The sequence below is a fragment of the Lissotriton vulgaris genome, chromosome 2_2, assembly GCF_964263255.1.
Source record: "Lissotriton vulgaris chromosome 2_2, aLisVul1.2, whole genome shotgun sequence".
Classification (NCBI taxonomy): Eukaryota; Metazoa; Chordata; class Amphibia; order Caudata; family Salamandridae; genus Lissotriton; species Lissotriton vulgaris.
Genome location: NC_141688.1, coordinates 219,566,875 through 219,579,197, shown reverse-complemented (window position 1 = coordinate 219,579,197; position 12,323 = coordinate 219,566,875). Strand labels below are relative to the sequence as shown.

Here is a 12,323-nt window from a genome sequence, read left to right as displayed (position 1 = left end):
TGCTCGAAGCGAGATACTTGTATCCGTATTCGGGCACTTGCTTTGAGCACAAGCTTCAGCTTCATAACTCGATGCTGTAATATCCTGGCATGCAAGACATTCCATAATCCCAGACGGTTGAATTAATAAACGAGGTACTGATTCCTAATGTTTGCAGTGAGGTTGCTTAGAAGTTGAGTATCTAAAGGAGCCAAAAACCCGAGTTATTTATGTAAATGTAGGATACTTGTAAAGCGCACAGCTGCCCATCACCGGGGCGTCCCGGTGCTGTATAACGCTGTGGAACCCTTCCTGGCTCTCCCTGTGAGATGCCCCTCCTGGGCACCCCCAAGGTGAAGCCAGGCATCCCAGTGTTGTATGGGCCGTTGTGGAGATTAAGCAAGCTATTGCCCAGAGTTGCAGCGTGGGACCCCATGATTAGAGTAAGCGTCGAGGCGAGAATTAGCGAGTCCGCAGACAAATGAGCCCAAGACCCTGCCGCGACGGGAATTGAACCCTGGTCCCCGGGCCAGAACTCTGCATTAGGGTCTGCCGCTCTAACCATTGAGCCACACTCCTCCACTATTTGATGGATACATACTGTTCTCCCTGAGGCTTTTCAAGCCACAAGTAAAAATTAAAAAAGGATGCAATCCAGAGTGATACAGGTTTTAATAATGGTAAAGGAAGAAGGTAGCAGAAGATAACACTTAATAAACAAGCATTTGCAATGCAATAGGTCTCGCATTATTTAAGTTTGAGCTATTAGCATTGTAAATGGCAATTGTTTTTTGCTTTATGCTATATTTTTTTTTACATAAAAAGCTTCATATAAAATATGTTTTATTAAAGTTATTTATGCAGTATCTAAATTTTGTTTGCATAAAACAGTATAATAATATCTTAGTAAAAAAGTCAAATATTTTAATGGAAATTCACCAAACGTTCATTTATGTGTTGGTTTTGAAAATAGCTAAATTAATAGCTTTGTCATTTACAATGCCAATAGTTATAACTTTCGCAAATGTGACACCTATAGCATTTGTAATGCAACATTTGTATTTACGTGACTTAGATGTATTGATATTACAAATAACAATGGCTTTTAATTTTTTTTAATACTTAATAAAAGTGATTGTAATTTATAATGGCAATAGCTTAAACTTTTGTAAATACCTTTTGTGAAGATTATGTTCAGTGTATTTTATTGTAACAAAATCCAAGAACAGAAGTGAAATATTAACATCTTTTTGTGACATTTGTAATAAAGCTTGAAACATTGAGAGAACATATTTGTGCTGTGGTGGTGCTGAGTGATGCTGTGGTGGTGCTGAATGGGGCTGTGGTGATGCTGAGTGATGCAGTGGTGGTGCTGAGTGGTGCTATGGTGGTGCTGTGGTGGTGCTGAGTGATGCTGAGTGATGCTGTGGTGGTGCTGAGTGGTGCTGTGGTGGTTCTGAGTGATGCTGTGGTGGTTCTGACTGATAATGTGGTGGTGCTGAGTGACTGTACTCACTGTCACTCTGCACTCACTGTCCCTCTGCACGCACTGTCACTCTGCACGCACTGTCACTCTGCACGCACTGTCACTCTGCACGCACTCTGCACTCACTGTCACTCTGCACTCACTGTCACTCTGCACTCACTGTCACTCTGCACTCACTGTCACTCTGCACTCACTGTCACTCTGCACTCACTGTCACTCTGCATGCACTCTGCACTCACTGTCACTCTGCACTCACTGTCACTCTGCACTCACTGTCACTCTGCACTCACTGTCACTCTGCACTCACTGTCACTCTGCACTCACTCTGCACTCACTGTCACTCTGCACTCACTCTGCACTCACTGTCACTCTGCACTCACTGTCACTCTGCACTCACTGTCACTCTGCACTCACTGTCACTCTGCACTCACTGTCACTCTGCACTCACTGTCACTCTGCACGCACTCTGCACTCACTGTCACTCTGCACTCACTGTCACTCTGCACTCACTGTCACTCTGCACTCACTGTCACTCTGCACTCACTCTGCACTCACTGTCACTCTGCACTCACTCTGCACTCACTGTCACTCTGCACTCACTGTCACTCTGCACTCACTGTCACTCTGCACTCACTGTCACTCTGCACGCACTCTGCACTCACTGTCACTCTGCACTCACTGTCACTCTGCACTCACTGTCACTCTGCACTCTGTCACTCTGCACTCACTGTCACTCTGCACTCACTGTCACTCTGCACTCACTGTCACTCTGCACTCACTGTCACTTCGCACTCACTGTCACTCCGCACTCACTGTCACTCTGCACTCACTGTCACTCTGCACTCACTGTCACTCTGCACTCACTGTCACTCTGCACTCACTGTCACTCTGCACTCACTGTCACTCTGCACTCACTGTCACTCTGCACTCACTGTCACTCTGCACTCACTGTCACTCTGCACTCACTGTCACTTCGCACTCACTGTCACTTCGCACTCACTGTCACTCCGCACTCACTGTCACTCCGCACTCACTGTCACTCTGCACTCACTGTCACTCCGCACTCACTGTCACTCCGCACTCACTGTCACTCCGCACTCACTGTCACTCCGCACTCACTGTCACTCCGCACTCACTGTCACTCCGCACTCACTGTCACTCCGCACTCACTGTCACTCCGCACTCACTGTCACTCCGCACTCACTGTCACTCCGCACTCACTGTCACTCTGCACTCACTGTCACTCTGCACTCACTCTGCACTCACTGTGACTCTGCACGCACTCTGCACTCACTGTCACTCTGCACTCACTGTCACTCTGCACTCACTGTCACTCTGCACTCACTGTCACTCTGCACTCACTGTCACTCTGCACTCACTGTCACTCTGCACTCACTGTCACTCTGCACTCACTGTCACTCTGCACTCACTGTCACTCTGCACTCACTGTCACTCTGCATGCACTCTGCACTCACTGTCACTCTGCACTCACTGTCACTCTGCACTCACTGTCACTCTGCACTCACTGTCACTCTGCACTCACTGTCACTCTGCACTCACTCTGCACTCACTGTCACTCTGCACTCACTCTGCACTCACTGTCACTCTGCACTCACTGTCACTCTGCACTCACTGTCACTCTGCACTCACTGTCACTCTGCACTCACTGTCACTCTGCACTCACTGTCACTCTGCACGCACTCTGCACTCACTGTCACTCTGCACTCACTGTCACTCTGCACTCACTGTCACTCTGCACTCACTGTCACTCTGCACTCACTCTGCACTCACTGTCACTCTGCACTCACTCTGCACTCACTGTCACTCTGCACTCACTGTCACTCTGCACTCACTGTCACTCTGCACTCACTGTCACTCTGCACGCACTCTGCACTCACTGTCACTCTGCACTCACTGTCACTCTGCACTCACTGTCACTCTGCACTCACTGTCACTCTGCACTCACTGTCACTCTGCACTCACTGTCACTCCGCACTCACTGTCACTCTGCACTCACTGTCACTCTGCACTCACTGTCACTCTGCACTCACTGTCACTCTGCACTCACTGTCACTCTGCACTCACTGTCACTCTGCACTCACTGTCACTCTGCACTCACTGTCACTCTGCACTCACTGTCACTCTGCACTCACTGTCACTTCGCACTCACTGTCACTTCGCACTCACTGTCACTCCGCACTCACTGTCACTCCGCACTCACTGTCACTCTGCACTCACTGTCACTCCGCACTCACTGTCACTCCGCACTCACTGTCACTCCGCACTCACTGTCACTCCGCACTCACTGTCACTCCGCACTCACTGTCACTCCGCACTCACTGTCACTCCGCACTCACTGTCACTCCGCACTCACTGTCACTCCGCACTCACTGTCACTCTGCACTCACTGTCACTCTGCACTCACTCTGCACTCACTGTGACTCTGCACGCACTCTGCACTCACTGTCACTCTGCACTCACTGTCACTCTGCACTCACTGTCACTCTGCACTCACTGTCACTCTGCACTCACTGTCACTCCGCACTCACTGTCACTCTGCACTCACTGTCACTCTGCACTCACTGTCACTCTGCATGCACTCTGCACTCACTGTCACTCTGCACTCACTGCATGCACTCTGCACTCACTGTCACTCTGCACTCACTCTGCACTCACTGTCACTCTGCACTCACTGTCACTCTGCACTCACTGTCACTCTGCACTCACTGCATGCACTCTGCACTCACTGTCACTCTGCACTCACTCTGCACTCATCATTACTGTTCCTTTTGTGGCATAAAACGGGTACCTCTTCTGCGTGCACTGGTTTATGTCAGAGGAGCTAAGCTTGGTCAATGTCTGAACAAAATGGCAAAATGATATGTTCCTGCAACAGCACAAGGCCGTAGATTAGAAGCTACGAGGTAAGAGACAAAATGTACCCGCAATACCAAAGTACTAAACGCTTCACTGTATCTTGGAGGAATGTACTTACAAAAAAAAAAATCAATCACCCATAACAACGAACCCACCCGACCCGTCCTTATCAAAACAGATCAGACGAAGACTTGATGGAGAGGGCCAGGCACACAACCCGGCCATCGGTCGCCTGGGAAACCAGATCCATCCACGGCTCAGGAGTCCTCTGTGCGTGGACAGGGTGTACTCCAGGAATCAAGTCCGTGCAATTGTACCTAATAATTTTCTCATAAAAAACTCACTGCGCATTCCACCCTCAACGAACAACACGCTTGGCAAAACAACATGCACGGCAAAGGAAACCGGCCGCTCGCACACTCTCCTCTCCTGCCTCCTTGTATCATACCAAGTCACGGACATGCGCAGACGTCGTGATGCGCATTTGATTCAAGTATTTTACAGTTTTATAAAAAATACTCACTGCGCATTCACCAATCAACGCGCGCGGCAAAGGAAACCGCCGCGCACACACGCTCCTTTGCCCTAAGGTAAGCAATTACGGCGGACTCCCGCTTTCGTTTTCCGCCGGCCTGCGAACAGGAAGTCGGGCAGGCCGGGCGGGACAACCGGAAGTAGGAGGGCGGGAGCCTACCCCGCCTCCCACGGAAGAGCCGCGATTGTTTGGCGCACCGGAGCAGGCAGGAGCCTACCCTGCGCCCCGGTGCCGAAGAAGGGAAGAAGAGTCTTGCTGCCGGTGGGATCCGCTGCACTGAGGATGCCGGTGAGTGGGGCTTCGCCTTGTTGGGGGGGGGGGGGCATCTGTGTGCGCGCGCGCGCGGCGGCGGACTGTGTATGTGTGTGAGCGTGCATGTGTGTGTGTATGTGTATGTGTCCTGGAGTCTGTGTGTATGCGTGTGTGTGACGGGGGGGGGGGGGTTGCCTGTCTGGGTGCCTGCGTGTCTGTGTAAGTGTAAATGCGTGTGCGTGTGTGTGGAGCCGAGAGGAGAGGGGCTGGTGTGTGTGGAGGGGTCTCTGTGTATGCGTGTAGGTGACGGGGGTGTGCCTGTGTATGCGTGTGTATGTGCGCATGCGTGAGTGCTGTGTATGCGTGTGGCTGTGATGTGCGCATGCGTGAATGTTGACGCGCGTGCACGCAGCTCAATCCAGCCGCTCGTCACAGTTTTGTGTCCCTCATTCCCCCGTGTCAGACGACTATAAGTCTCCAGCCTGGACGCATCCTTCGGATGCGATGTCCAGGCGAGACCTAAAAAGGAGAAATCGACGTAGATGATGGTCACCACATTTTACCATTCATATATTTTGTGCTGAAGCTGAGGAAAAGTGAGGTTCCCAGATGGACTTAAAGTATTAAGATGGACAGTGTTCTCGCCGAAGCCCCCCCCCCCCCCCACACACACACACAAAGACTCCTTATCTAAACACTGTTGAATTGTACGCACCATACTTTTTTCCTTCTTCTATCCAACCGAAGTTAATTCTGTGGTTATGTTTTGCCGTTGGAGGTTTTTCCAAAGCTTTGCGTGGTTTTAAAAGTACCGTTTATAGTGTTTGTTATTGGTAGCTTACGTTACTTTTTTGCATGCTTTTTTTGGCTGTGTGATTCATGAAATGTAAGATCAATGTGTTCCGCTCTTTCTCTTTTTGGTGCTGATAAAGCAAGCTCTGAGTGCGCTTTTCACTAGACCAGGGACCTTGGGGTCATTTATGTGGATAACACATGTTGTCCTATATATGGGGAGGGTCTGTGCTGGTGCATCTATTTTGGATGATTTGCCTCCTCCAAAAGTTGCTTGATGCATTGTAGTATTCAGTATAAGGGTTCCACCTGAGGGAAATCACATGCTTTGCAAATCCAATATTCAGTAATTGATTCATTCATTCATTGAATTAGTGTTTGACCTTGTTATTAAGATCTGTGGGGAAATTGACCGGAATAGATGTCAGAAATTCTGGTTGCCACTTGGCTCATGGTAGCAAGACAGAATATAATAAGCAGTTAAAAGGAGAGGGCGCAGTGAATAGGCATCTTAGAGAGATGGATCACTACATACATGCAGAGCGAAGTACGAGGGGACTGGTCACACTCAAAACTTTCAAACAGATGGCGTAACCTCTTGACTTTGATTTGAATGACGATTGTCTGGGAGGTAACCATGAGGGCAGATTATGGGAATGACTGTGAATTAGAAGACATCCAGCTGCAAATGAGCACATGGGCAGCAGGAATGATTTAATGACAGAAGTATTGTTTCATAAAATATGCATGCTGAAAAAAACTAGAAACGAAAGAGGTTTTTGCCAATTTATGGTGTATGTAGGTTCTCGGTGTAGGTCTATGACCTATTTCATTCCAGCAAACGGAAGTGTTTGGGGTCGCTTCAAAAACTAGCTATGTCCTAAACTTAAGTGAGTGGTCCGACAGGTGCATATTTCTTCCCTGACGTTCCTTTTCTCTCTGCACTGAAATGCATTACATGAGCATATTTGTCATTGTAAAGAAAACGAACTTGAACTTCATTTCATGCTTGTGTTTATAGCTGCAGCTATGTTAACCGGAGATTGAATCAACTCTCTGCCCATGAGCCACTGTGGAAAAGGTTCTGCAAGAAGTATTGGCTTTTGTCTGAGTAAGTATATATTTCTTTATAACTGTGATATTGCTCTGCATTTTTAGTTATTGGCTTGTGTTTAAAGTAAGGGTGTCTAACTATGAATTCGTTAGAAAGTTTTACTTCTCTATTTGTCAAAGTTTGAAAACAAATAGCAAGTGAAAAATCCTGGAAGAAAAAGCCAAACCGTACCTTTTTCTCTGAGGTATTATCTCATAACATTCTTGAGAAGGAAGAAGTCTATATATGTAGGAAAGAGTTGAGTGCTGAAGACCTTGCAGCTTCATGGTACAACACATTCCATTTTGCCCCAGGGCCTTAAATCATCATCTAGAAGACAGTGGAATTAACGTCAACATTTAGATGACCGTGAATTAGAAGACATCCAGCGAGAAAAAGCCAGGCGTTTAGTCTGTCCTCTATATTTATCATCACGATTTAGAGTTAGGGGAAGACAGCATTCTGGTGGTTGCAGAGCCACCAGTAGATTTACCTCGGTTAATTCCTTCATAGCAAAGCTAACCCCAGTGGAACAGTATCCTTTCTGTTTGGAATCTCCCTGTAAACCATGACATTGCTGTACAGAAAATGCAACCCAAGCAGTGGGAGAAAGCTGCACGTGTGGGACATTAAGCATGTGCTTTCTAAAGATGGACATGTTCGTCTTCTGGAATTACATATGATGACCGATTCATCATCCCAGCATGGCACGGTGAAACTGCTGTCATGGATAATTTTCCCCAGAGCGGCTCCTTGCATGTGTGCAGAAGCCACGTCTGGGGGAAAATATCTGCGTTGACATAAGTACAGTTTAAATTTGGCCGTCCAAGCGCCACTGGCACTGCAGCGATGCAGCCTAAGCCGTTTTAGAGTATTGTCAGCCATCTAATTCTAAGTGAGGCCCTTAGTAATCTTCACCGTAGGAACAGCATGATACAATGCTTGCTTTTGGCATTACAGTGTACGGTGTTCAAAAGTGTTTATTTTTAAGGCATGATGGTTGACTGAGATAAAGGACCTTGGAGGTTATGCTACAACTCATGAAGAATATCCAAGTTTTGGGTCTTAGCTAGTGAGGACTTTTGAGTAGCTGGCCTGGTATGATGTCCACTAATGTAAGTGGGCATTTGGCCAGTCCAGACAACCCTTATTGTAATTTAAGAGGTCTTAGACCACCTTAGAAAGCTCTTTAAGTGGTAGCTTTGGAGAGCAGCCGTCGGGCTTAGTCCAGAAGGAGTGTAAAGTAGCTTCGTTTAACAGAATGCAATCTTATAGTGTAGATTAAATGAAAAAGAACCACACAAAGTAGTTATAAAAATATGTATTTATTATATATTGCCCTCTCACACATAGAAATAGCTTCTACCCAGAGATATGTACAATACACACAATACTTTGGCAAACAAACACATTAAATAGCACGAGGGGTCCAAACCGTTTTCTAAGAAAGTGGTATAATAACCACAACTGAAGTCAATACTGTGTCGGGAGGATGTAGAAGTGCTGGGCATCCATTGAACCACCCAAGGTTAGTAGATGGCGACCCAGCAGTGTGTGTGCAGTGTGAGTACACGATCGCATGCGCCGTACAACTCTACGTGTAAGTCGCGTTTGGATTTTTAAGGACCCTACCTAGTGGACCCTGAAGAAACGCTGTGGAAGACAGAGGATTGGAGAGCCACGCCACCCGTGGATACCCTAGTACCTACGTTACCTACACCAGGGAAGCTGAGTACATAAGTGTGAAGTGGTGTTGGCAACCGCCTATGAACTCAATGGAGGACTTCAGGAAAGTGCCACTGCTGGAAAAGGAGAAAGTGTCCAGTGAAATCTGAAGATGGATTCTTTATGTCGGGTACCTGCAAGCAGAGGGTACAGTCTATGCCACTCAGGAGCGACCAGGAGACTTGTCAGATGACAAGTCCTTTCAGGAAACGTGCCAAAAACCTAGCTGTTTCCTAAATGTTAACTTGCTGGCCACTGTACTGCTGCTCTCCCCCGTGCTTCCCCCCCTGGAGATATCTCAGCGCCAGGATGCCTGTAAGGTGACAGCCGCGCTATACAAATGTTTTAAATAAATTAATAATAATAAATGTCCTCCGATGTCGGATGTTGCAGGATGGACGAGGTTGACATTGACTCTGCAGCTGTAAACCGCATGCGACGCTGAGGATGACCTAGAGCCGTGCACAAGCTGTCCCACAAAGGATGTTGAGTGCTGAGGGGTCGGTGTTCGGCGGGAGCACCAACAAGCTTTGGCAAAGGCGAGCCACGCAGAAATCAAAGAAGGAGCAATGTCGGGACCAGCAAGATCCAGGGGACTCACCAAAGGCAGGGGAGTCAGGGCTGGCCCAAGCAAACAGGAGAGCCCAAGAGAAGCAAAGGTGACGCTCAAATGAACCAACAGGCTGGAGGCACAGGATTTGCTAGAGAACCTGTAGCAGCCACCAATAGATGCAGGACACTATGCACATGTCGCAGTGTGGCTGAAGATACTGGTCACAGGAGATGCTTGAAGTTGGGGCTACTTGGAGCGGAAAATCTTCTTGGAAAGAAGCCAACAAGCCTCTGCAACTCCAAGTTGACACGGTACACAGGGGTTCAGTTATTGCAGCTCTCACGAGGAATATTTGGAGAGAGGACAGAGCAGGTCTCGGGAACTGTGGAAATCTACCACCTGTGTTGCAGAGCCGTCCGGAGGAGCTTAGGATCAGCGGATCGGTCGACTTAGTTGTGGTGCCTGCGAATGCAGAGTAATGATGCCTTCACTCACTTCAAGTGTCTTTGATGCTTCATAGGCCTTGGGAGGTTCCTGTATGATGCACAGGCAGAGATGATGCAGCAGACCTGAAGGTAGACAGTCTGGCCCAGACAAAGCACAGCATGCCCAGGCGGTCGAAGTGCAGTAGTGTCTGATGTGAATCTAATCACAGGACGAATCTAGTGACCCACACCCAGGTAAGCCCTTAAGTACTCTAGGAAAAGAGTTGGGAAGATTTAGGGGACCCTCTCAGGGGAAGTCTGGACAGGGGGGAGGTTACTCCCATGTCTTTTGTCTAGTTTTGTGCCAGGGTGGGAGCCAACGGCTCCCAGGAGCGGTTTGAACTGGGCTATGCACAGGGACACCAAATGTGCACCTTGTGGAGACTGAGTGGTGCTCAGAAGCACGCCCACCCCATCCCAATACACTAATTCCTGTCTGGGAGGTGGTAACACCTTCCTGTGACAGGATGCCTATTGTTCTGCCTTTCCCTGCTCGAGCTTGGCTCAGCAGCAGGAGGGTAGAATCGTGTCTCTTGTCGGCTGCAACCATTTTGTGCTGTGTCAAGAAGGCTGGTACAAGGAACACTGCAAGCCTAATGGAGGGCTCTTCCAGTGCTTAGAATCAGACCTCCGACACGGTTTACGGTGTGGGGGTATGATACCAACATGTTTGATACCAAACATGATAGGATTTGTTGCAGCCGTTTTTGAGATTGTCATTGTGTAATTACGCGGTGCCGTTCGATATAGTATGTAGCTGCTTCACTGACATCCCAGGAAAATGGACTCCGTAGGCTGCAGTGGTGTCCTGCTCATGCAAGGGCACTCTCTGTTACAAGCAAGCACCCTGCCTTCAGAATTGCAAAGGCCTGCTAGAGGGGTGACTTATAGGTTTTAAGTGCAGTGACCCCAGATATGGGAATTGATCTTGTTAGTGAGTGGTGTAAGCACCAACTTACACCGGCTGCAATAGTGGGCCTGTCGTTCAATTTTGAATGGTCTCTCATGGGCGGCATAATACAAGCTTCAGCCCATGGGAGACTTCTGGGTTACCTATACCCTGTGTACCTTAGTACCATATACTAGTGACTGATAAGGGTACCCAAGTATCCAATCTGGGATGTACTGAAGTACAGAACACAACAGTTTAGGGAGAAGGCAGATAGATACACTGGGGTAATGATTAGCGGGATTCCAGTCAGATTAGTCAAATAAAGATTAGCACCAGGCAAAAAGTGAGGTTAACCCTAGAAGTAGATCCTACTTTCCTACAGGAGTCACCAAAGGGTGAGCAAAGAAATATGGTGCATTTTTTTATACTTGTGAAGCAGCATTACTCTGAGTGATAAAAAAAAAAAATAGCACGCTATTCACTAATCTTTTTTTCCCTCCCTCTTTTGAACTTACTTAGTCACTTGATACTTCTGAGTTAAAGAGTGCCATTATTTTATCTCCTTACTTTTCAAAGTAGAAAGTCCTTTTATAAATAAATGTATTTTAATACACAGTGAATGTGTGTATGAGAACTATGTTTTCATCTAGTGATGGATATAGGAAATAAAATGTTTGTGGGTGGAGTACCCTGAGACTGCTTGCCTGGCAGCACTCAAAGTCTGCTAAGATCCTTCCAGGGATAGCAGCACCTCTACATACGCTAATGCAGTTTAGCTCTAGGTTTGGAGTGGAGGGATAATGCTAATCACAACTAGGTTGACTGTTTTAGGAGGTAGACAGCTGAACAGCCGCAAATGTGTTTCACGCAACACGCTCCTGCTCCTAATATTGTGTTTTAGATGGCACAGAATAAATATATTAAAAGGTGGAAAAAACACAGATAGTGGCAGAATGTCTACCTATTATAAAGAAGGAATTTGTTGACAGATGCATACCAGGTGGGAGGCTAGGAAGGTTTGTAAGACTTAGTGACTTGTCTTACTCTAGCAGCATGGAATTTACTGCATGGGCCCTAAACAGATGCTCCTCCAGCATTTACAACGATAGTCTGCTGAATCATATCGTATAGTTGAGAAACTGAACGACAAGTGTGTGGCCCTGCCTTATGAGTTGTTCGGTGTACAGCCACTAGAAGCAGAACTGCGTGATCCACATAACCGGATGGCACCGTCGCAAGGACAATTTCTGTAATATTTCAAGGTCAGTTTAGTGTTTGAGGGCCCCTTAGCCCCAGCTTTATGGGTGGTAATAAGTGGCTTTGTGCATCATCTGCTGTAATTCAGCCTAAAACAGTTCAGATTTCCCGCATCTGTAGTACGTATCATAGAAACTCGGTCGGTTTACCACCCAAAATCCTTTTAAGAGTTGTTGGTTCCTGTTGAGCAAAGTCTGTATTCCAGTTTACTGTTAAATGGGAATTGATAATAAGTACCTGGAGTGTGCAGTCAATTCGAGAGTTTTTAGTCCACTAGGCTAAACTTAACTGAGCTCCCAAATTTCAGTCCAACAATCACTGGACAGTCCCTGGGATGCCAACTTTTAGGAGCTCATATGTCAAGAACAGAAAGTTGTGGTCAATATTTTTGGTCCAC

At 47.3% G+C, this 12,323-nt stretch overlaps 1 protein-coding gene across 1 annotated transcript in view; it reads left to right on the top strand.

Moving 5' to 3' along the window:
- The window catches only part of FBXO3 (F-box protein 3), a 145,532-nt gene that overhangs the window by 42,278 nt on the left and 90,931 nt on the right, over nucleotides 1-12,323 (top strand). The window contains exon 2 of the mRNA XM_086959575.1: nucleotides 6,943-7,032. Coding sequence (XP_086815701.1) covers nucleotides 6,943-7,032 — 90 coding nt within the window. The remainder of the gene's footprint in view (nucleotides 1-6,942; nucleotides 7,033-12,323) is intronic.